We start from the raw sequence: 19,971 nt of genomic DNA on the forward strand, positions 1-19,971 counted from the left end.
CATATTGAAGGGGGAAAAAAGAGATGAATAGAAGGGTATAGAACAGAATGAATAGAGGGAGAGAGAGGGAAAGGGAGAGGGAGGGAGATGGACAGAGGAGATGGGGAGAGGGTGCAGAAAGACAAAGGCAATCAGTATGGCCTCAACACAATTGTTTCTTTGGTCGGCAAAACAAAACATAGTGAGGGAAATAAAAAAAGACAATGCTTGGCTCACAGTTTCTTGTCTTTCATGAGACAGATTGAAAAAGGAGGACAAACTACCCTCTACACTTGTGACAGAAACACACACAAACAAACATACAGTGAGTGCAATCACAAGGGGAGCAGAGAGACGGACCAGGTCAAAGGTCGCATAATGCCAGTGAAAGACAGTGGGATCACACAAACACACACACTCCAAAATGGAACCAAGTCAATGCAGTGAGTGAGGGTCTACTGTGTGGATGGCATGTATGTTGGCGACTGTGTCTGTATCTGTGCCTTTCTGTGAAATGATTTTTCATGTGTTCTCAATTCAATGTACATGAATGGAGGTAAATGTGTAGCAAACACTGTGCAGTTTCACAATCTCTAGTGACATTAGCACCAAACCCATGCAGTATATATATATACCCATTTCTGCAGTACCATTGACCAACACCAGGAGGCCCAAACCACACTATTACACAGAGAGGGAGAGAGGGGAGAGTTCAGTGAAAGCAACAGACAGTAGAACAGACTGCACTGCCAACAGGGCTGGAGGGATAAACGTTAGTGAGAACACTACATCGATATGAGAGAGAGAGAGAGAGAGAGAGAGAGAGAGAGAGAGAGAGAGAGAGAGAGAGAGAGAGAGAGAGAGAGAGAGAGAGAGAGAGAGAGAGAGAGAGAGAGAGAGAGAGAGAGAGAGAGAGAGAGAGAGAAAGAGAGAGAGAGAAAGAGTGCTTTGCGGAAAAAGATGAAGGAGTGAAGGGGAGGAAAAATACACAAAATTGGAGAAAGAATACGTAAGAAAATGGTCACCTGAGTCTAAATGTAGGAAAGGAAAACGCTGATAAAAATAGGCTCTCTGACAACTCTGTACCTCTGAGGGCAAGAGAGGGAGAGTGGCAAAAGAGAGAGAGAGAGAATAGAGGAAGACCAAACAGAGGAATACAGAAGGAGCAAGAAAGGAACGGAAATATCAATTGGAGAGGGAGAGGGTCAAAACAGAGGTCCAACACCGGACAACAGACATGGGATAGAAATGTGAAGAGTAAAAATAAAAACAAGAAATGAGAACAGAATAGTCTACAACACATTTCAGCCTCATGGGAAACAAATAGCAGCATACCATCTTCCCTGTGGTAAAAGCCCACATGTATACTCATTGGCTCCAGAAACATAATTCAAGAAGAAAAAAAGGCAACCAGCTATTAAAAGGTTCCTTTGTGGCCTAGCCCAGGGCATGAGTGTGAACATTCTGGAATTTGCATATGTTCCCCGATGCTGTACTCACCATCCTTCCAGAGCTCCGACACAAACTTGTCTGTCGACTGGTTGAGCAGAGAGGCAACATTGTCATTCAGGGGGTCCATGTTCTTCATCAGCCACTCGACCGCTTTGTAATCGACCTATGGCAATGTATAAAACAAAATAGTCATTTAAAAATCTGTTCCTACAACGTACAAACTGTGAGTCCTGACACTGCCGGTTCTTTGAAATTACAGTGAGAAATAAGCCAACAGACCTTTCCAGCATAGTGGATGATGCTGAAGTCGGCCTCGTCCTTGAGTTTCTTGGGCTTGAAGAACTTGGGGTGCGTGCCCTGTTCCTGCAGCACCTTCTCCACGAAGCTCTTGTCCGTGGCCTTGGGGAACCAACACTCCTCGTCCAGCAGGGCCAAAATACCAGGGGGACTGGCCTGAGAGAGAGAGAGATAGAGCCAAGTGTTAGGGAGGTAACACTACCAGTTACAGTATTTAATAGACCAATAGACCCTGTAGTAGCATTACTAGATTACATTGCTATATGTGAGAGATGAAGAGTGAGGAGGATATGGATATAGAGTGGGGAAAAAGAGAAAGAATTACACTCACCGGCTTCTCAATGAGGTCGATGCAGGGCTGCAGGTCCAGGCCAAAGTCGATGAAGCTCCACTCGATGCCCTCCCTCTGGTACTCCTCCTGCTCCAGGATGAACATGGTGTGGTTGAAGAGCTGCTGCAGCTTCTCGTTGGTGTAGTTGATGCACAGCTGCTCAAAAGAATTCAGCTGTAGAAGAAACACACCCAACAGGGAGAGAAATTAATATAAACTAAAAATGACTTCTGTTGTCCTACCACAGCTATTTGCACCTGTGCTTGTAGAATTTTGCCGTTGGAAATGGACCCACATCAAAGATCTCAAAGCCGGCGATGTCCAGGATGCCGATGAAAGAGGCCCCCTGGCGCTTGGTTTTGTCCAGGGCCTTGTTGATGCGCATGACCAGCCAGCGGAACATCCTCTCATAGGTGGCCTTGGCCAGGGCCTCCACAGCGAACTCAGCCTGCTCCTGAGTCTGGGCCTTCTGGACGTAGTCGCGGCCCACCTTGATGCGGGGCGACAGGATGGCGCGGGTGAAGTCAGTCACGTTCATGCCCATGAGGTGGCAGACCTTCTGCGCAGCCGTGTTGTCTGGCATGGAGGCCTGGTCTGTGTGGCGCTCCTTCTTGAAGGACATGTTGCCCAGCTGCAGCACGGACGAGATGACCCGCAGCAAACCTGTGGGGAGATTTGAAAGATGACACAGAGTAGATGAGCGGAGTAGTTTGTCCTTTGATTTTAAACATAGAGGGAATGCAACTTCCGTTTGACAAAAACATGCTCAGATACTATTTTACACTTATTCACTTGGCTGGTGCTTTTATCCAAAGCAACGTACATGTAAATTATTACAAGGGCCAGTAGTGGACCGTAGTGTATTGGCAGCAGGGAATCGAACCCACAACTTTTCAGGTTACTGCGTGCTAGCACAGCTCTTTCACCACTACGCTACCACTGCTATTTTACATGCCCATTTACAACACTCACCGATCTGCTCATCCTCAGGGATTCCCATGATCCTCATGGCCTCCATGGTCTCGTTGAAGATGTCCTTGTCATTCTGGCCGGGGATGGTCACGTTGCCATTGGACAGGAAGCGGTAGTTGTTGTAGCCCTCGAGGCACAGTTCAGCTGGAAGACATGATGAACACAATGAGTCTCAAGCAAGCCCAGCCTTCTTAAGGACTACTTTTGGGGAGTATGTTATGGCAAAGGCCATTAATCACAGTCTGGAAATCCTGCAAGTTTGGTTAAGTAATCTGTTGCGCCGCAGGATGAGACTGAAAAGACAAACTCACTGCGGAGCTTGTCTCCAGATCCTGTGAGCATGTAGTAGAAGATGTGGAAGGTCCTCTCGTCCTTGGCCTGCCTGATGGCACGGGACTTCTCCAGCAAATCTTATCAGGCAGTCAAGGAATTAAGTAGCAGGAAACAGGATTAAGGGAGTAATGACAGGGTGGTATATGAATAACTGGAACATACAAATGACCTCTACACAATAGACACACATACAAATGTGGAAAGTTTTGTCATGGTCAAAAACCAGACAGTTTCATCTCCGAATGGCAGTGTAGGGGATGTCTCCAGAATGCCAGGACATACCAAGCATTTTTTTAATTTATTTTCTAGAAGGATACAGGTCTCAATGTTGGCTCCAACGATATATCCATTGACGTCAAAGTTGATTCTGATGAATTTACCCTGAGGGAAGAGAAGCGGTTGGCATCAAATCTCCTAGAAGTGACCTAATCCTTTTTCAGAGAAGCAGGAAATCGAATACTGGACTGTGAGAGCTCTTACAAATCGGGAGGAGTTGTCGTTCTTGACTGTCTTGGCATTACCAAAGGCCTCCAGGATGGGATTGGCCTGCAACAGCTGTTTCTCCAGCTCCCCCTGTAGGACAAAGAGAGCACAACACCATGCACACACACACTTAGATGCCAGCGACAAACCAGGCCTTAAAAAGGAATATCCAGCAGAGAGTAAGAACATAACAAATCAATCATTGGGAGGGGCTTCATGACTCAGCTCTCAAACTCTAACTCAGCTTGTGACAAACAAATCAAACAAATCAGTGTCTCATATGTCTAGATCACACATTGCACTTCAGGGTAGTGCATTTGCATAAGGTTCAATCTCATCATCCCATCATAATTCACGACACATCAACTCCAAATATTTAATTGACAGTGAAAAGTACAACAGCAGTCTCATACAGAGACCTACTAAAAAAAGGTCTTACCTCATTAAAGGAGACTGAAAGACTAATGTATTTGCTTCACCAATTAGACATGCACACAACCACCACACCAACACCCACACAAAAAATGACACAGGCATGAAATCACACACATACACAAAACACACACACACACCCACACACACACACACAACTTTGTTAGTACCCACATACCATGAGCGACATCTCTGACATTGTGTGTGAGTGACCCTTCACCGTTAGACTACCCAGATGACCACATGCAGAGGACTGACTGGCAGCTGACGTTCCCACGCAAATATGGCACCCGCATTCAAAACTGCTATCCCATTAGAAGTGTACTATACGTGGTCAGGTCATGCATGGTTAAAAGTTGACTTTTGTTTAACAGACTAACACTACTGGTCATGTTTAATCTCTGAACAAAACTTGACAAATGTTTGAAACATCTGGCAAAACTAATTCTACATTAAAGAATTAGCTGTGGTTACTATACAGTAGTTTTAAAATCAAAGATTACATTGTTATTTGTCATTAAAAGTGAACTAGATCACAAACAATGAAATGATTCTAATTCATTCTAACAATTCTGTTATAACCGTATGTAACAAATAAATCTCTCTTGAATCTTAATCTCTTAAATCTTATTAATGCTTATTACATAGTATAATCATAGCCCTGTGTGATAGCACAAAGCTGGCCTTGTGTCTGTGTTCATTGGGTTTACCTATATTTGGCAGTGGGTACTGTTCATTCCATATCTGAGATGAATTCACATCACTCACACATCAAATACTCTTACTATTGTAATGATTCCTTTTACACATACAAACATACACTGCACACTGTTCACACAACGTCATTGTGTTTGCTCAGAGAGTATTCAGAGTAGCCTACATTCATAAAACAATCACCTCTCTGAACAAACACACCATTGCACACATACACACGGAAACACACAGCAATAGGACGCACACATACATACACACCCAAATTAAATAAAACAATAAAGAAAAAAGTCCATGATCCCACACGTATACACAAACACACAGGCAACACGCACTTCAGACAGACAAGGTGTGTTTGTGGCCAAATCAATGGGTCACCCAAACTCCGCCTTGTGTGTCTGAATTTGGCACATCTGCTCGTCCCCAGAGTCCTCTTTCTGGGTCACGTGACTAAGTCGGTGTGACCCGTCAGCTTCCAGCGGAGCACAGCTGAGCAGTGGACGGAGGAAATAGCGGCCAGTGCGGCAGGGAGGAGGAGAAAACAAACAAACAAACAAACAAACAAACAAGAGTAGTAGTGTGGGAGAGTAACTCACATGTGACAGGACCGAGCTGTTCTGTTGATGGGGGGGGAAAGACAGAGATTCAACCTCAACCCAAAACTGACAGCCACACACTATAGTGATATTATGGACAACAACATGAGGTTGATATGGGGGAGATGGGGATCTAAGCCAGCTGTCGAGAGGAGTGGCCATTGCGGATGCTTTGGCATCTGAGAATGCATACAATTGTGCATATTTTTACTATATTTATTTTTTAATTGTGCATATATGTTTAGAAATATTTATAAATAGCTATTTACATATATTTACATATTCTTACTTCAAATTTTGTGTATAACCCAATTATTTTTACTCTGAAATATGAGAGTCACTGGTTGCCTGTGCAATACTGTAAAGCACAAATATCTGCATAGGATAGGACACACGGTAAGGGAGTAATCCACTTGACATGTTCCAAATCAGCCATGCATTGTGTCATTTCCTGACTGAGACTGGCCACTCCTGCTCTGATGGCATTGCTCAACACGACTGCTGTATGTGACTGTGGTGAACAGCACTGTGCATTTGTGTGTTCGCCACAGTCAGCACAGACACACAGGGCTGTACTGCAGTCGTGAAGGCCCACGCATGACTGCTAATGCTGCCTGTACACACACACCAGCACAGACTGGTGATGGCAGCAGGCCTGTGATTAGCACCCAATGGGGGAGGACAGGGGCTGATGGGAAGGTGGGGAATAGGAGGCGTGGGGAGTGTGAGGAGGTGGGGACAGGAAGTGTGGGGAGTGAGAGGAGGTGGGGACAGGAAGTGTGAGGAGTGTGAGGAAGTTGGGGACAGGTGTGGGGAGTGTGAGGAGTGTAAGGAGGTTCTGAGGAACGTTTTGGGGAAACTCATATCTGGGGAGAAGCAGCTGGAAGAGGTAGTTGTGGAGGTTATTATATGGAGAAGAGAGAGAGACAGACAGAGAGAGAGAATGAGAGGGAGGAGGGAGGGAGAGGGTGAGATTGTGTGTGAGAAAGAGGAGGGAGGGGGACAGAGAGAGAAAGAGAGAATGTAGAGAAAAGTTGAAAAAGATAGCATTTGCTGTACTGACCTGATCTTTCTTGGTTTTGTGGGAGGAGGCCACGTGAGCCAGATACTGAATGACCTTCTTGGTGTTCTCAGTCTTGCCAGCTCCAGACTCGCCTCTGAAAGAGAGAAAGAGCAGCGGAGAGCAGCCGTTACAACCTTTAAGGGCAGCCATGGCGGATAAACTAATTTATGGTGAAGCTCAGACAACATAGGCAGTGGACATGGGACTCACGTGCACAGAATAGACTGGTCTTCACGGTCTGTGAGAGAGAGAGAGAGAGAGAGAGAGAGAGCAGAGGAATGAGGCTGCATAGTTCTCAAGGATACAGCAAACATCATAAAAAAAAAAAGCTCAGTACCCAGCAACAGATAAAACATGTTTTTCTGGAAGCGAGTCAAATTAAAAATGTCTGTCAGGGGAAACGGGAGCACAGGCTCTGCTGCGAGTCAACTCACTCAATAACAAGCGCAAGACATGCAGCCCCGTTTTATCAAGGCTTCACATGCCCCAAGTTTTGTCTCTGCAACAGGACGTGCTCTGGCCACCATCGTGAACAGACAGGAAATTAATGTCCGGCTTCCTGTGACTGAAAGAGACGTTGCTGGCCCTTTTAGCGTACAGACACCAATTAAGGCCTACCTCAGAGGCCCCTGAACTCTCAGCCCTGAGCACGGTAATGAGTCTTGCATTAAGAGACAATGGACAGATAGGCCCAGGCATGACATGCGGGGGGAGGGAAGAGGAAGTGGTGGTGACAGACAGTGATTCACATCCAGACAATGAGACAGGAGGACGGAGCAAAGTACACTGGCCTCTGACTTGCGTGCCCTAGCAATAAGTAATAACTTGTATCTCAGCATGCAATCAACAAGATGGGGACAGGGAGAGAGAGAGAGAGCGAGAGAAAGAGAGAGAAAGAGAGAGAGAGAGAGAGAGAGATAAGACAGACAAACAGACAGAAAGAAAGAGAAAGAGAAAGAGAGAGAGAGAGATAAGACAGACAGACAGACAGAGAGAGAGAGAGAGAGAGAGAGAGAGAGAGAGAGAGAGAGAGAGAGAGAGAGAGAGAGATTGAGGTCATTGTCTATCCTTTCCTTTGGAATTTCCAGGATGACTATGCGGGCTTGAGCAAAGCCTGGGGGTGCTTCTGGGATATTGAGTTTTTTCTGCTTCTGCATTATCCCATGGTAGACTAGACTCTCAGGTATACAGGCCTCAGCTCAGTGAAAGGGGGACACTACCTGACTGGAGGACTCCCAGCTAAGCCTCAAACATAATATAGGGCAGGACTCACTGTTAGTGGGCCTACCGGAAGCTTCAATTCAACAGGAGAATAAACAAGGGCTGTGTCCTTGATTGAGTGCAGTTTGGTTTGCATATGTGAATATAGAGCACTTAAAGCTTGGTCAAAAGCTACATTTGCCGTCATTAACACACACCCAATCTAGCATAAAAGCTTGCCTCATTTGACCGGGTCTTTTAGCCCTGACTTGACCGTCCGTGTGTGTATTACTTACCCTGCATCATACTCCTGTAGGCTGTGTCAGTGATGGCGTAGATGTGTGGGGGCATCTCATGACGCTTCTTGCCCTTGTACATCTCAATGATCTCTTCAGAGTAGATGGGCAGGTTCTTGTAAGGGTTGATCACCACACAGAACAGCCCAGAGTATGTCTGTGACATGGAAATATATTACAATTAAGATTATGGATTTTTCCCCAAATCAAACCAGTCACACACCTTGACATGTTCATTGCCAAACATCCCCAATGAAACCATGTTCATGGTAATACAAGTCTATTAACACTGTTCATTCCCATGATGCGAGTGGCAGATTTATATATTTATTTTTTTATCTCTGAAGAGCATGCACATGCACACAGCGTTCAGTATGGGCTATGGTGCTACAGTACGCCTACGCAGTACGCACCGTTGAGTACCATTACATGTGCAGTGCTTAACAAGGGTTAATGAAAGCAACTGCACACATGCTTTCATCTCTGCTTCTGACGGTTCACTGGGATTAGAGAGGAGATAAGAGTAACTATGTGGTACATGTGGCTTGTGTGTGTGTGTGTGTGTGTGTGTGTCAGTTACAGCCTATGGCTCTGTACAAGCAGGTCTTTAGAGTGCTTCTATTAATGGAAGCACAAAGCACTGGCTAGGTCTTGGCTGGGAGTGGGGTGGGGTGGGGTGGGGTGGGTTGGGGGGTGAGCCTGAGGTAAGGATAAGGAGGGGGAAAGGGTACAACAATATCTCATGTTGTAGTTCCCAGAATTGGAACAGGGCCCCTCTCCCCCCTGGCCAGGCCCCGAGTTCCCTCCTGAGCCAGCACTTCATTAGATCATACTGAAGTCATACAGCCCAGCACCACACCCCCATCCCAACACCCAAGCTTAGCCCCATCTCGCTCCCTAGCAGAGCTTTCACAACACATACCACACACACACACACACACTCACACACACACATACATAAACACATATGCCTTAACACAACACACTCACAATAACACAAACACTCGCCCGCCCGCGCTCTCTCTACTCTCCTTTAGAACCCCCCCCCACATACACACACTTTTTATCCTGAGGCCAGTACTGTACATCCCTCTCCTCAACCTGCTCATCAGGGTTGTCCCTTCCTGCATTCCATGTTGAACTTCTCTACCTCATTCCACATGTCTTATCACTAGGCCGTCCCCATGTCTGCAAACGCTTCTGTAGCTCGAGGCCACTAATCCTCAGACCTGGTCTGGACGGTGCACTGGGCTGATCTGACCAGGTCAAGGCTGCCGCCAGTTCGCCCGTGACCCCCCCCCCCCCCTCCGAGGCACGGGACGCGGCTGGCAGGGTAGACGGGGGTAATTACAGGGTGACATTGGCAATGAGAGCCCAATTTACATTCCACCGCCGTGTTGTTTCTCCAACTGTGCTCAATGACTCACAACGCTGGCCTTTGGTCGCAGAAATACTACTCCAAAACTGCCCCTCTAACATGCTCAATTACGGCCCATCTTTCTCGCTCTCGCTCTCGCTCTCTAGCTGTCTCTAGCTGTCTCTAGCTGTCTCTAGCTTTCTCTAGCTTTCTCTAGCTTTCTCTCCCCCTCTCATTTGTACCCCTCTGGAGAATATTGTTCCAGAAGTTTCCTGTTTACAGCAAAGTTACAAACACAGTGGGGGCAGAGAGAAAGGACACACAGAGGTTTGGTTAACCAAGAGAGTAACACACTTAGACAAGACACACACGTAGAAGAAAGGAGAGAGAAAGAGACATGGAGAGCAGAAAAGTGAGAGACAAAAGGGGGTTTCTGAAAAAGAGAGAGAACAAGTGTGTGTGTGAGAGAGAGAAAAAAAAGAAATGGAGAGCGAAAGCGAGTGAGAGAGAGAGAGAGAGCACATGAAGGTGGAGTGAGTGAGGGGAAAAAAGCAGTGCTGCAAGGACACATGCAACATGAAAGCATTTCTGACACAAACTGAACCATCGCCCATCAGGGACAATTAAGGAGATCAGGAATGATGAGATAGCGAGGTCTGGATTGGGAACTTCATTTATTGCACACAGACTCGCTCTGAAATTTTTTAACTAGGTGCTTTGTGAATCGAAACTAGATGAGATGGTAAATAATTAATCCGAGAGCTGTGGTTCAGTGCTGGATTAATAGGCCATAAGGAAGATAGGATGTGGCTGAGTGTGCAGTGCAGTGCAGTGCTGTCATGGCCTAATAGCATCAGGCAGACCAATCAGGCTGGCGGCAGCCAGAGAGTTAGACAGAGGAGACAGCCGCAGGGGCGCGTCAGATGAAATAATGAAAAGAGGTAAACACACACACGTGCGCACACGCACACAAGCTCACACACAAGCACACACAAACAAGCGCACACACAAACAAGCGCACACACAAACAAGCACACACACACACAAGCACACACACACACAAGCACACACACACACACACACACACACACAAGCGCACACACACAAGCGCACACACACAAGCGCACACACACAAGCGCACACACAAACAAACAAGCACACAAGCGCGCACACACACGTGGTCCAACTCACGTAGATGAGGCCGGAGTAGTACCGCTCCTTCAGGTTATGCAGCACGGAGGCCTCGTTGAGACAGGTGAGCTCGGCCATGTCCTCCACCTTGCTGAACTTGGGCGGGTTCATCTTCTGGATGTCATCCTTGTTGACGCGCACCTTCTTGCCGGAGTCGGCCAGCTCCACCATCGCCTCGTCGCCATGCTCCTCCTTGATCGAGCCCGCCTCGAAGCCCAAACGCTCCGACGGCACCCAAACCAGCTTCTTGGAGGCCCAGTCGGCCTGCGCCAGCGGGTTGTTCACTATGTTGCGGTCCACATACAGGAACTTGTCTGCGTCCGACATGGTTGCTGTGGGAAAAGACAAAGAGAATAGGATTGAGATTGCGTGTGTGAGAGGGAGGGAGGGAGGGAGGGAAGGAAAGAGGGAAGGATGGGCGGAGGGATGTAGCAGTGTGAAAAACAAGGGGGTGACTGGTGGTGAGGATGAGCAAGGGTCATGAAAGGCCAGCATCGCACAAACACCTGCAGACAAAGTGCAGACCACACATTGAAGAGAAGGAGAACATTAATTACCCAGCTGTGATTTGCATTCACTGCTGGTTTAAACACTTCCTGAGCACAGGCTATTAAAACTTCACAAAAATGTGTCCTCTCTCTTCTGACAGACCACAGGCATGTTATCTCTGGAGAGAGAGAGAAAGACAGAAAGAGAGAGAGAGAAAGACAGAAAGAGAGAGAGAGAGGAAGAAATGTGCCTTGGAGAATAGCCTTCTTCTGAGTGTTGGATGGCTGGTATTTCAGGCGAAGCCCAGTCCCCCTGCCCTTGGATCTTATGTAACCCCAGAGGAATGCAGGGGTCGAGGGTGCTGGGTTAGCCAGGGCTCAGGTGGGATCAGAGAAGACGTAAACCACACGGGAAACACACACACACACACACACACACAGAGACCAACATCCATAGAGCCCACATCTCCACATCCCTCACTTGGAGAAACCTCAAAATGATAGAAGGAGGGGGAAATAGGAGAGGAGAAAGGTAAACTAATACAGGGGTGCTTTTCACCTCCACCTGCTAATAATACTTCCTAACAATGGTGACTTCAGAGGGATTGTAAAAAAAAATAGAAACGGAGCAAGAAAACTTGCGCCTTTGATAATGAGCAACATCTGGTGGCCATTTCGGAGCAAATCTGCGGTTTCTGGAGAGACTTTTGTTGATTACATGGTTCGGGGACCATCTCTGAAACAATTTCCAGCGTAGAGGAAGGACGACCCGCCCTGGCAGTGTGTCTGTGTGTGTGTGTCTGTGTGTGTGTGTGTGTCTGTGTGTGTGTGTGTGTGTCTCTGTGTGTGTGTGTGTGTGTCTCTGTGTGTGTGTGTGTGTGTCTCTGTGTGTGTGTGTGTGTGTCTCTGTGTGTGTGTGTGTCTGTCTGTGTGTGTGTGTGTGTGTCTGTCTGTGTGTGTGTGTGTGTGTGTCTGTCTGTGTGTGTGTGTGTGTGTGTGTGTGTGTGAACCACCTGTGGTCAGGCCAAGAGAGACACACGAGGGCACCCATTTCTGCTTCAGTTGGGGACCGTCGAGAGACATTACATCAGAACTAATTCAAGATGGATGAACGGATGCCCAAAGTGTCGCCCGCGGGGATTCCACACTCGGAACATTACAAAACAACACTTTCACACAGAACACTCACGCAACACACGCAACACACACACACACACACACACACACACACACACACACACACAGCGCGAGTAGCGCATACTATTAAAACAAAATAGGGCAGGCAGGCCCCGACATGGCATAACTAGCAACACCTCTTTCTCACGCTGTCTGTTCAGTTGAGGGGGAGTTCTTTAGCCTCGCGCGGAACATTGAAGGTGACGGGACGAGTCTTTCCAGAATGCGGAGAGAAATCGGCAAACTTACATAAGCTGCCATAAGTCCTCTTCACAGGAGCGCATGCACAAGGCAGGCAATTATCTGAACATGCTGTGCAGCTCTCCCGGGGCCATGGGGCCACTCAGCTTTTTTTTTTTTTTTTTTTTTTTACTAGCGCAATTATCATCATTCCTCGCCAGCGGAGAGCCAACACAACTTTCTCCCAGCAAAGCTTATCGGTCCTCAGGGCACAGAGTCAGCACAAAGAAATGAAGCAACGCTCCCTTAACGGGAAAGGACTAAGTGGGATGCATGAAGTGCACCAACAGACAAAAGAGAAAGCAAGCTAATGGAATGACTTTTTGGCAAGGGGGGTGTGGTATGAGAGTGTGTGGGGGGGGGGGGGTGGTATGAGAGTGTAAAACATGAAATCTCCTCTTGAGGAAGAGGCCAGAATATCACTTATTCCCCCTCTTGATGGTGCGAGGTGGGTTACTGGTTACACAAGTGAGACACTTGAATGCATGAGTACTAGCCGTGCTCTGTGGTGCTTGCGGGTCTGGGACAGCAGACTGACAGTCACATGACTTGAGTGCCAGAGGGAGGCCAGGGCCAGGCAGTGAAAGGAAGAGTGAGAGGGAGGATGGGGTGAGCCAGAGATGGACGAGTCAGATGGGCCGTAAACTACAGGGCCTCAGGGGCTGAAAGGTCTTCACTGTGCTTGTCTGCCTCACTGCAACTGTGAGAGGGGTGGGAAATGTGTGTGTGTGTGTGTGTGATTATGAGGGTGGCAGTGCCACTAGGACTGAGGCAGTGTGTGTGAGGGCCTGGGGGTTTGAGCTTCCTGGGAAGCAGGGTGGTGATTGAGTAGGCTACGGAGCATGACCGGCCGCTACGCTCCAGAACATGACCCGGAGAGAGTCGCCGAGGGAGAGATGCTACGTTGCAACACCGACCTTCTCACGCCCCTCAAGCCGCTCCCCCCACCTCGGCCATCTTGACCCCCCACCCCCTCCCCCTCCACCCCAAACTCGCCAGCTGACATCCATCACTGCTGCTGCGCTTTCTCCTCCCCCACTTCCTGCTGTAGAACATGGGAGGACTCATTTGCGGGGTCCCCCTGACTCCACCCCTCCCTCTCCCTCTGCTCCAGACGCCCCACATTTAACCATACACCCCACTCCCACTCCTCAGAGTTTGTGTTTATCCAGACTTTCGGGGTCACATTCCAACCATACCGACTCGATCACAGAGCAATTTTTTCTCTTTTCTTTTTTTTTTTCCAAAAAAAGATTTTCATTTTTTTCTCCCTGGCCTCTCTCCTCCTTTCTTTTCCCCACACCGCCCTTCATCCCTCCATCCCTCAGTTTGCTGGGTCAATGATGGCTGCAGGGCGGTCAGACTCTCACCACAAATCAGTGTCACCTTATTCCCTGAGAGAGCAACACGAGGCACACTGCTGTCCTCACACAGCAGCACACAGATAAAGGTGACGCAGCCACTTTAACCAGAGCAGCCAGTGATGATGGCACAGACTTGGCAACCCTGCCTTGCAGTCATCCATGCAGGTTGGGTTATTACTCAGTATTCACAGGAAAGCCATGCAGTGAAACACAAATACCGCCTACATTGATGTGCAATGAGATTGTTTGTTGGGTGTGTCCTTGGTGGTGTGTGTGTGTGTGTGTGTGTGTGTGTGTGTGTGTGTGTGTGTGTGTGTGTGTGTGTGTGTGTCATAGAAAGAGAAAACAACCTCAACCTGCAGAGCTGTTTGTGCAAACATAGCCTTTAGACAAAACAGCTCAAGCGCCTTAAAAGCAGTAAGCTGGACTGCAGACTAAACACTGTATAGCAAAGCTTGCCCATTACCCATGATGCATCACCAAGTGAATATCCCAGTGCACTTTTTAAGAGACAAGTGGCATTCAAATGCAATGAATTGTCAAACAAAATTTCATCATAACTCATTTTTATTTGATTGTAATTTGATTCTGATCTTTGCATCAATGCTTTCATGGGGTTCACTTCACAATCCTTGCTGTTACAAAAAATGTGTCGGAAAACCGTAGGTCAACATCATGATGATTTTCCACAATACATCACAGATTTTATCACCGACACACTTTGTAAGGGAGGGCTATATTTGGGCCTTTTTGTTCTCAACTACTCCAACCAGATACCACCTGCACAGGCACACGGAGCACAGCCACAAAATGATTAAAGCTCGCTAACCACACAGGGACAAACCTCCAATGTCACTGTAAGCTCTCTGCTATTTTGTCACACCCGTATAAAGCCATCTAGGCATTCAAATAGGAGTGACAATGGTGCTTTGTTATTTTCCAACTTGTCACTATGACAACAGTAGGTCCACCACCATAACTAGATTAGTGTCTCATAGAGTTAGATTCCCAAAGCTATCAAAGGCAGGAGAGGAGACAGCAGTCAGGTCTGGCTTGCAGAAGGGCACATGAGCAGGCAGAGGAAAAAGGATGGATGGGTGTGGAGGGAGTGCTGATGTGTGTGTGTGTTTGCCTGTGTGTGTGTACTGAAGGGTTCTGATGGGAAGGTGAAGTTGGCACAAAGGACGTGTGTCATCACTGTGAGACATGCATGACTGGAACTGAGTGTGTGCATGAGTGTACGTGAGTATGTATGTGTGTGTGTGTGTGTGTGTGTGTGTGTGTGTGTATGCAAAAAGGTGGATATTTGTGTGCCTTGTTTGTCGCATCCTCCTTTTAGAGTTTGCATGCATTCACATATGTGCCTATCTGTATGTGTGTGTGTGTGTGTGTGTGTGTGCCTCTTGAATGCAAGGGCACAGGGGGACTAACGAGCCCGTTTTCAGCACTCCGCCTCAGGCTCGCTGCGGACCCGCGCCAAAAAATACATACTCCTCTTTGTCGGGGCCATCCCTCTCTCCCTCTGTCCTCAACTTTCATTTCATTCCGTTCCACCCCAGTGAGCGAGCGAGCGAGCGAGCGACTCCCCGACTCACCCTGGCCCTCAGCTGCGCTGCTGAGTTGCAAGAATCTCATCCTGCTCCACGCCATCAGGCCGCATCTCTATATAAGGCCAGGCCACCGTGCCAACTTTCCACCTCTCTGCCTTGCCATTTCACTCATCCGTCCATCCTCCTCAAATACACACATACACACACAAGCAAACACACCAGCCAGACCAACCTGTGCTGTGCAGCTGGCAGGAGGGGGAAGGGGGGGGGGGTTGTCTTGGTCATTAAAGCCTAGCAAGGTTCCATCAGGACTTAGGAGCACAAAACAAATCAAGCCTAAAGCAAGCTGCCACTTTCTGTCTTTTCACCTGTTTGTTTATCTGTTCAGTTAGCCTTCCCCACTCCCTCCTCCTCAGCCATTTCCAAACCTGGACATCATTTAATCTTCTAATCAGGGCCACAAGGAAGGAGGAATAGGACAGCTGGCCAATTAAACATTGATGGAAAGGGCAAGTGTGTTTGGAGTCCTGCCTGTTTAAGTTCATTATAGGCTTAGAGACTATCAGAGAGAGGTAGGCAGAGAGAGAGAGAGAGAGAGAGAGAGGCGGAGAGAGAGAGAGAGAGAGAGAGAGAAAGAAAGAGAGAGAGTATGTATGATTGAAAGGAAGAAAGAGAGAAGAAGGAGCAGGCAGGGTGAGGAAAGAAGAGGGGAGAGAGAGGGAGAGGAAATGACAAAGAAGGAAAACTATTTTGCCATTTGTGGGGCTCTGTGTCGTGCGGATTCTTACGCAGTAAGCACAGAGAGGCAACAACAAAATTAGAGAGACTGTTGTGTCCTCCCGGGGGAGATAAAGTATGCTCATTATGCTGGCTCAGGTCCATAACACTGGCTTATACAACTCACTTGGAGTTACTGTACGGACGGTTTGAGGCGCTAATGGCAGCCAAGGCAGTGACTCGACTGCTCCCGGCCTGCTCCATTTTTAGGTTGTTTAAGTTCGTCTTATGTTGTTTAAGTTCGTCAAGGAAACTATTTCCCACAGAGACAAATCAATGAAATAAGACCATTGTGTCAAATGGTTCACTCTTCTCCCATAATGGTGGTGCTACAATGATTGCTAAACAATGGTCAGCTATGATCCATCATGTGATACGTCACTCTGTGTGTCTATGTTTAACTATTGATATTGGATGATGGTTACATAACAGTATTATTAACAGTTCAGGGGGAAGTGTACGTGTGGGGGTGGGACACATCACTCTTCAACTTACCATTTAACGACCGACGGCTATTACTAGGAAACCCTGAAAGGACTTTTTTTGTATAAAAATGCATACATTTAGCAACACACTCACTTCCACTCTCTACCTCCCTCTGAACTTTTCAAAATACATCCATGAAAAAGTGTCACCTCTCACCAAGCCTTCAGCTCAATCCCACCTTATCACTCAATAGAAGGGAACTTTATCTTTGGCCAGCAAGGTCACTCCCCTCAAACATTCAACGTGAGCTCACCACGGAAAAAAGTGCCAACTCTTCAACTTGCCAGAACACATACAGTATAACCACTGCATGAACCAATGAATTCCTGTTGAAAAAATCCTAACTGGAGATAAGTTTGTTAAATGGAAATAAGGAATCTACAGAGAGGTTCTTAGGAAATCTTAAGTTAAATATTCTCTGCCTTGCTTAAGCATGAGGTGTGGGTTATTAACTCTTGGTTTGACAAAGTCCTCATACACACACAAAGAGAAACACATTCATGCACCCAGGTGCACCCAGTCACACACCTTACCCTGAACAAAGTCTATCCTCTGACATACATTACACAGCCAGTCTGTTACGATCCACAGGGGGGCTGTAAAAAAAACCCAATGTCTAACTATTAACCTAACCCTATCAATTAGCCTAAGAGAGAAACAGAGAGACTACAGAGGCACAAATATGGGGAATAACCCAATGGGTTTTCATCACATGGTTCAGGCTCAGCATGGTATAAACAGGAAAAGACTTCCTCATGCTGGCTTCTGACGGTGGTGATTGTTGTGGCCAAAGTATTCACTATGGGAGCCATACCTTAGGGAAAGGCACTTCATAAGATGTGCCCCTCTCAAGTAAGGACACCATTACATGCCTCTCAACCATCTCAAGGCAGTCAACGGGCTCCCTGTAGCTCAGAAGGCCTCTTTCAGAAACCATTTCCTGCCATTGTTGCGTTCGCTGGAACGCGGCAGGTGTGCAGCAACAAGCAAACAAACAAAAAGAAAAGAGGAGGGGTGGTCAGTACGGATATAAACACACAAAGGAGGACGTGGGGACGGGACAAAGGAGGGAACTGAGGTAAAAGAGCCCTTTGGCAGCGCCATGCTGGCCAGCTCACCCGGTTTGATTGACCCAATTCAATTATAGTCGGTTCTGGCCAGCTTGGGCCTACACAGAAAGCCATAAGCCTGAGCCCGGAGACATAGTAAAGCTACTTGCCAATGCTAATATGAGGTGAATCAGTGTCGACAGATGGCGCAGGTGTGTGTCTGTGTGCTGGGAGGGGGACATCTTGCCTCTGATGTCTAAGTGTGCATCGCTGTCTGTCTCAGAATCACACACTGACACATGCAACAGTGCATTACAGGGCACCAGTAGCTCTGCACTACAGCTATAAAAGCACTGCCCATTTACTATCCAGCTACCTGTGAGGATGCAACACATTGCAACAGACCCGAGTCTTTAACGCAACCTGATGTTGGCTTTTCACTTTTTAAAAGGTCTCTGACTCCTTACACAACCTCTGCATCACTCCAGCACTGTTGACAGTAACATATTAGTTAAGAACAATGGTTCTCAGTGGCTTAACTCCCCATTGGCCGAGACATCTATCAGTTAGATGCTGTACGTTTACAGAGACTTGTGTCAACATCTGACTAATCCCCACACCATTTCCTCCCTTCCTACTGGCTGGGCTTGGAGCTCAATGTGAAAAACTGCACCCGTAGAGCATTCACAGAGATAAAGGTCAAGAGGGAGGATGCTTCGACATGCCTGATTTCAAGGAGAAGAACCCAGACAAAACTGTTTTAATTTTAATCCAAGTAGGAAATCATTATATCCTAATTCAGTCTCGCCTAATATTTAAGACCTGAAGACCTGCCCAACAAAGATTTTGCTTCTAGAAAGTGCCTTAAACCTACTTCACCAAACAATTAGCCTTATACACAAGGTCACCTCATCCCAATCCATTTCATTAAAGGATTTTCAAGAAGTCATAATTTACTTACTTGTATGCTTCTCTTATTTCCACTCGAGGTTTTAAGCCAACTATTTCTCAATGATGACTACAGCAAGCAAGAAAGAGAGTGAAAGAGAGGGAGAGAATACCACAAAACCCCTCCCTAAGACTAAGGGCTGGAAATTTTATGGAGGAGTAATCCTTGTTTATTGCGTGTGTGGTTTCTGGCTAAAGCTGGCATACAGTGATAATAAGATAACACTGAATGTGTTGTCAAAGTAAAAAAAAAAAGGACAGTAAAGTAAACTGATACTAAAAGTAATGGTGACTTAAACCTATACACTATACATTAAAAGTAAGCCTAACAAGGTATATCATAATAGGTTTTGTTCATACAACATCTACACAAGTATAACTGGCCTCTGAAGATACCCCAGTCAAAGAGCCTTGATTGCTTTGCTTCAACCCTCTCTGTCCCAGTATCCTATAACCATCAGTCTCAAACAACCTCGTAAAATGGGGTGACAAAAAAAAAAAAAAAACACGTCAGTTCGAACACCTTAAAAGAAAACCAAATTTGGTTGGATCAGTGTGTTTTCTGGGTAACTGAATGGCCCATTGGTGATGTCTAGCCACAGTGGAGTCGTCTACCTCAGTGTTGGAGCACAGGAACTGGCAGATTCTGGGACAAGAAGGGTGTGTCTTGGTGCAGTGGTGAGCTGCTAGAGGACAAAAGTAGGCCGTAGAGACACTGGAACTAGCAGTCCATGCAGTCTCTAAACAACTTTATTGGTTTTTCTATCCTTTCCAAAAGGTGCACCCTATGGAGACACTCTGAACTGTGGACTGCTCCAGTGTTAAGTATTCTGGAAACACTCATACTAAAATAATGGGGTTGAAAGCTCCAAGACTGAACATCAGCTCATTGTTTGTGGGCCTTGCTAACCATTACAGATCAAGCAAACCGAATCTTAAATGCCTGCATAATTACACATACTGTGATTCTAGGACTTGAGGTCAACCTGATAAAATCCGGAGCACATTCACATTCAAGTTAATGCATTTACAGTCCCGAGTATTACTCTCCACAATAAACTTGAGAATAAATTTGAATAAATCAAATGAGAATAAAGTACCCTATACCCCTCTCAGATCTTTTCTGAAGCTGTAGGCCTAGTGCACAAAATAAATCACACTAACCTCAACAATAAGACAGGTCTACAGCAACACACTATA

General features: G+C 46.8%; 1 protein-coding gene across 3 annotated transcripts in view; it reads right to left on the reverse strand.

Annotated features, from left to right (window-relative positions):
- The window catches only part of LOC143102119 (myosin-9-like), a 34,094-nt gene that overhangs the window by 13,176 nt on the left and 947 nt on the right, over positions 1-19,971 (reverse strand). For 2 of the 3 annotated variants that reach the window (XM_076265515.1, XM_076265516.1), the window contains exons 2-14: positions 10,694-11,025; positions 8,146-8,302; positions 6,860-6,887; positions 6,650-6,743; positions 5,587-5,607; positions 3,845-3,937; positions 3,682-3,745; positions 3,343-3,441; positions 3,032-3,175; positions 2,355-2,722; positions 2,060-2,233; positions 1,711-1,884; positions 1,480-1,594 (exon numbers count right to left, since the gene is read on the reverse strand). In XM_076265515.1, the coding sequence (XP_076121630.1) occupies positions 1,480-1,594; positions 1,711-1,884; positions 2,060-2,233; positions 2,355-2,722; positions 3,032-3,175; positions 3,343-3,441; positions 3,682-3,745; positions 3,845-3,937; positions 5,587-5,607; positions 6,650-6,743; positions 6,860-6,887; positions 8,146-8,302; positions 10,694-11,020 (1,858 nt within the window). In that variant the 5' untranslated portion in view covers positions 11,021-11,025. The remainder of the gene's footprint in view (positions 1-1,479; positions 1,595-1,710; positions 1,885-2,059; positions 2,234-2,354; positions 2,723-3,031; positions 3,176-3,342; positions 3,442-3,681; positions 3,746-3,844; positions 3,938-5,586; positions 5,608-6,649; positions 6,744-6,859; positions 6,888-8,145; positions 8,303-10,693; positions 11,026-19,971) is intronic. The other variant, XM_076265517.1, reaches the window with a different exon arrangement.

The sequence above is a fragment of the Alosa pseudoharengus genome, unplaced genomic scaffold (genome assembly GCF_046254945.1).
Source record: "Alosa pseudoharengus isolate Yale_2024_CS ecotype anadromous, Long Island Sound unplaced genomic scaffold, YU_APseudo_1.1 YU_APseudo_1.1_scf_4, whole genome shotgun sequence".
NCBI classification, from domain to species: Eukaryota; Metazoa; Chordata; class Actinopteri; order Clupeiformes; family Clupeidae; genus Alosa; species Alosa pseudoharengus.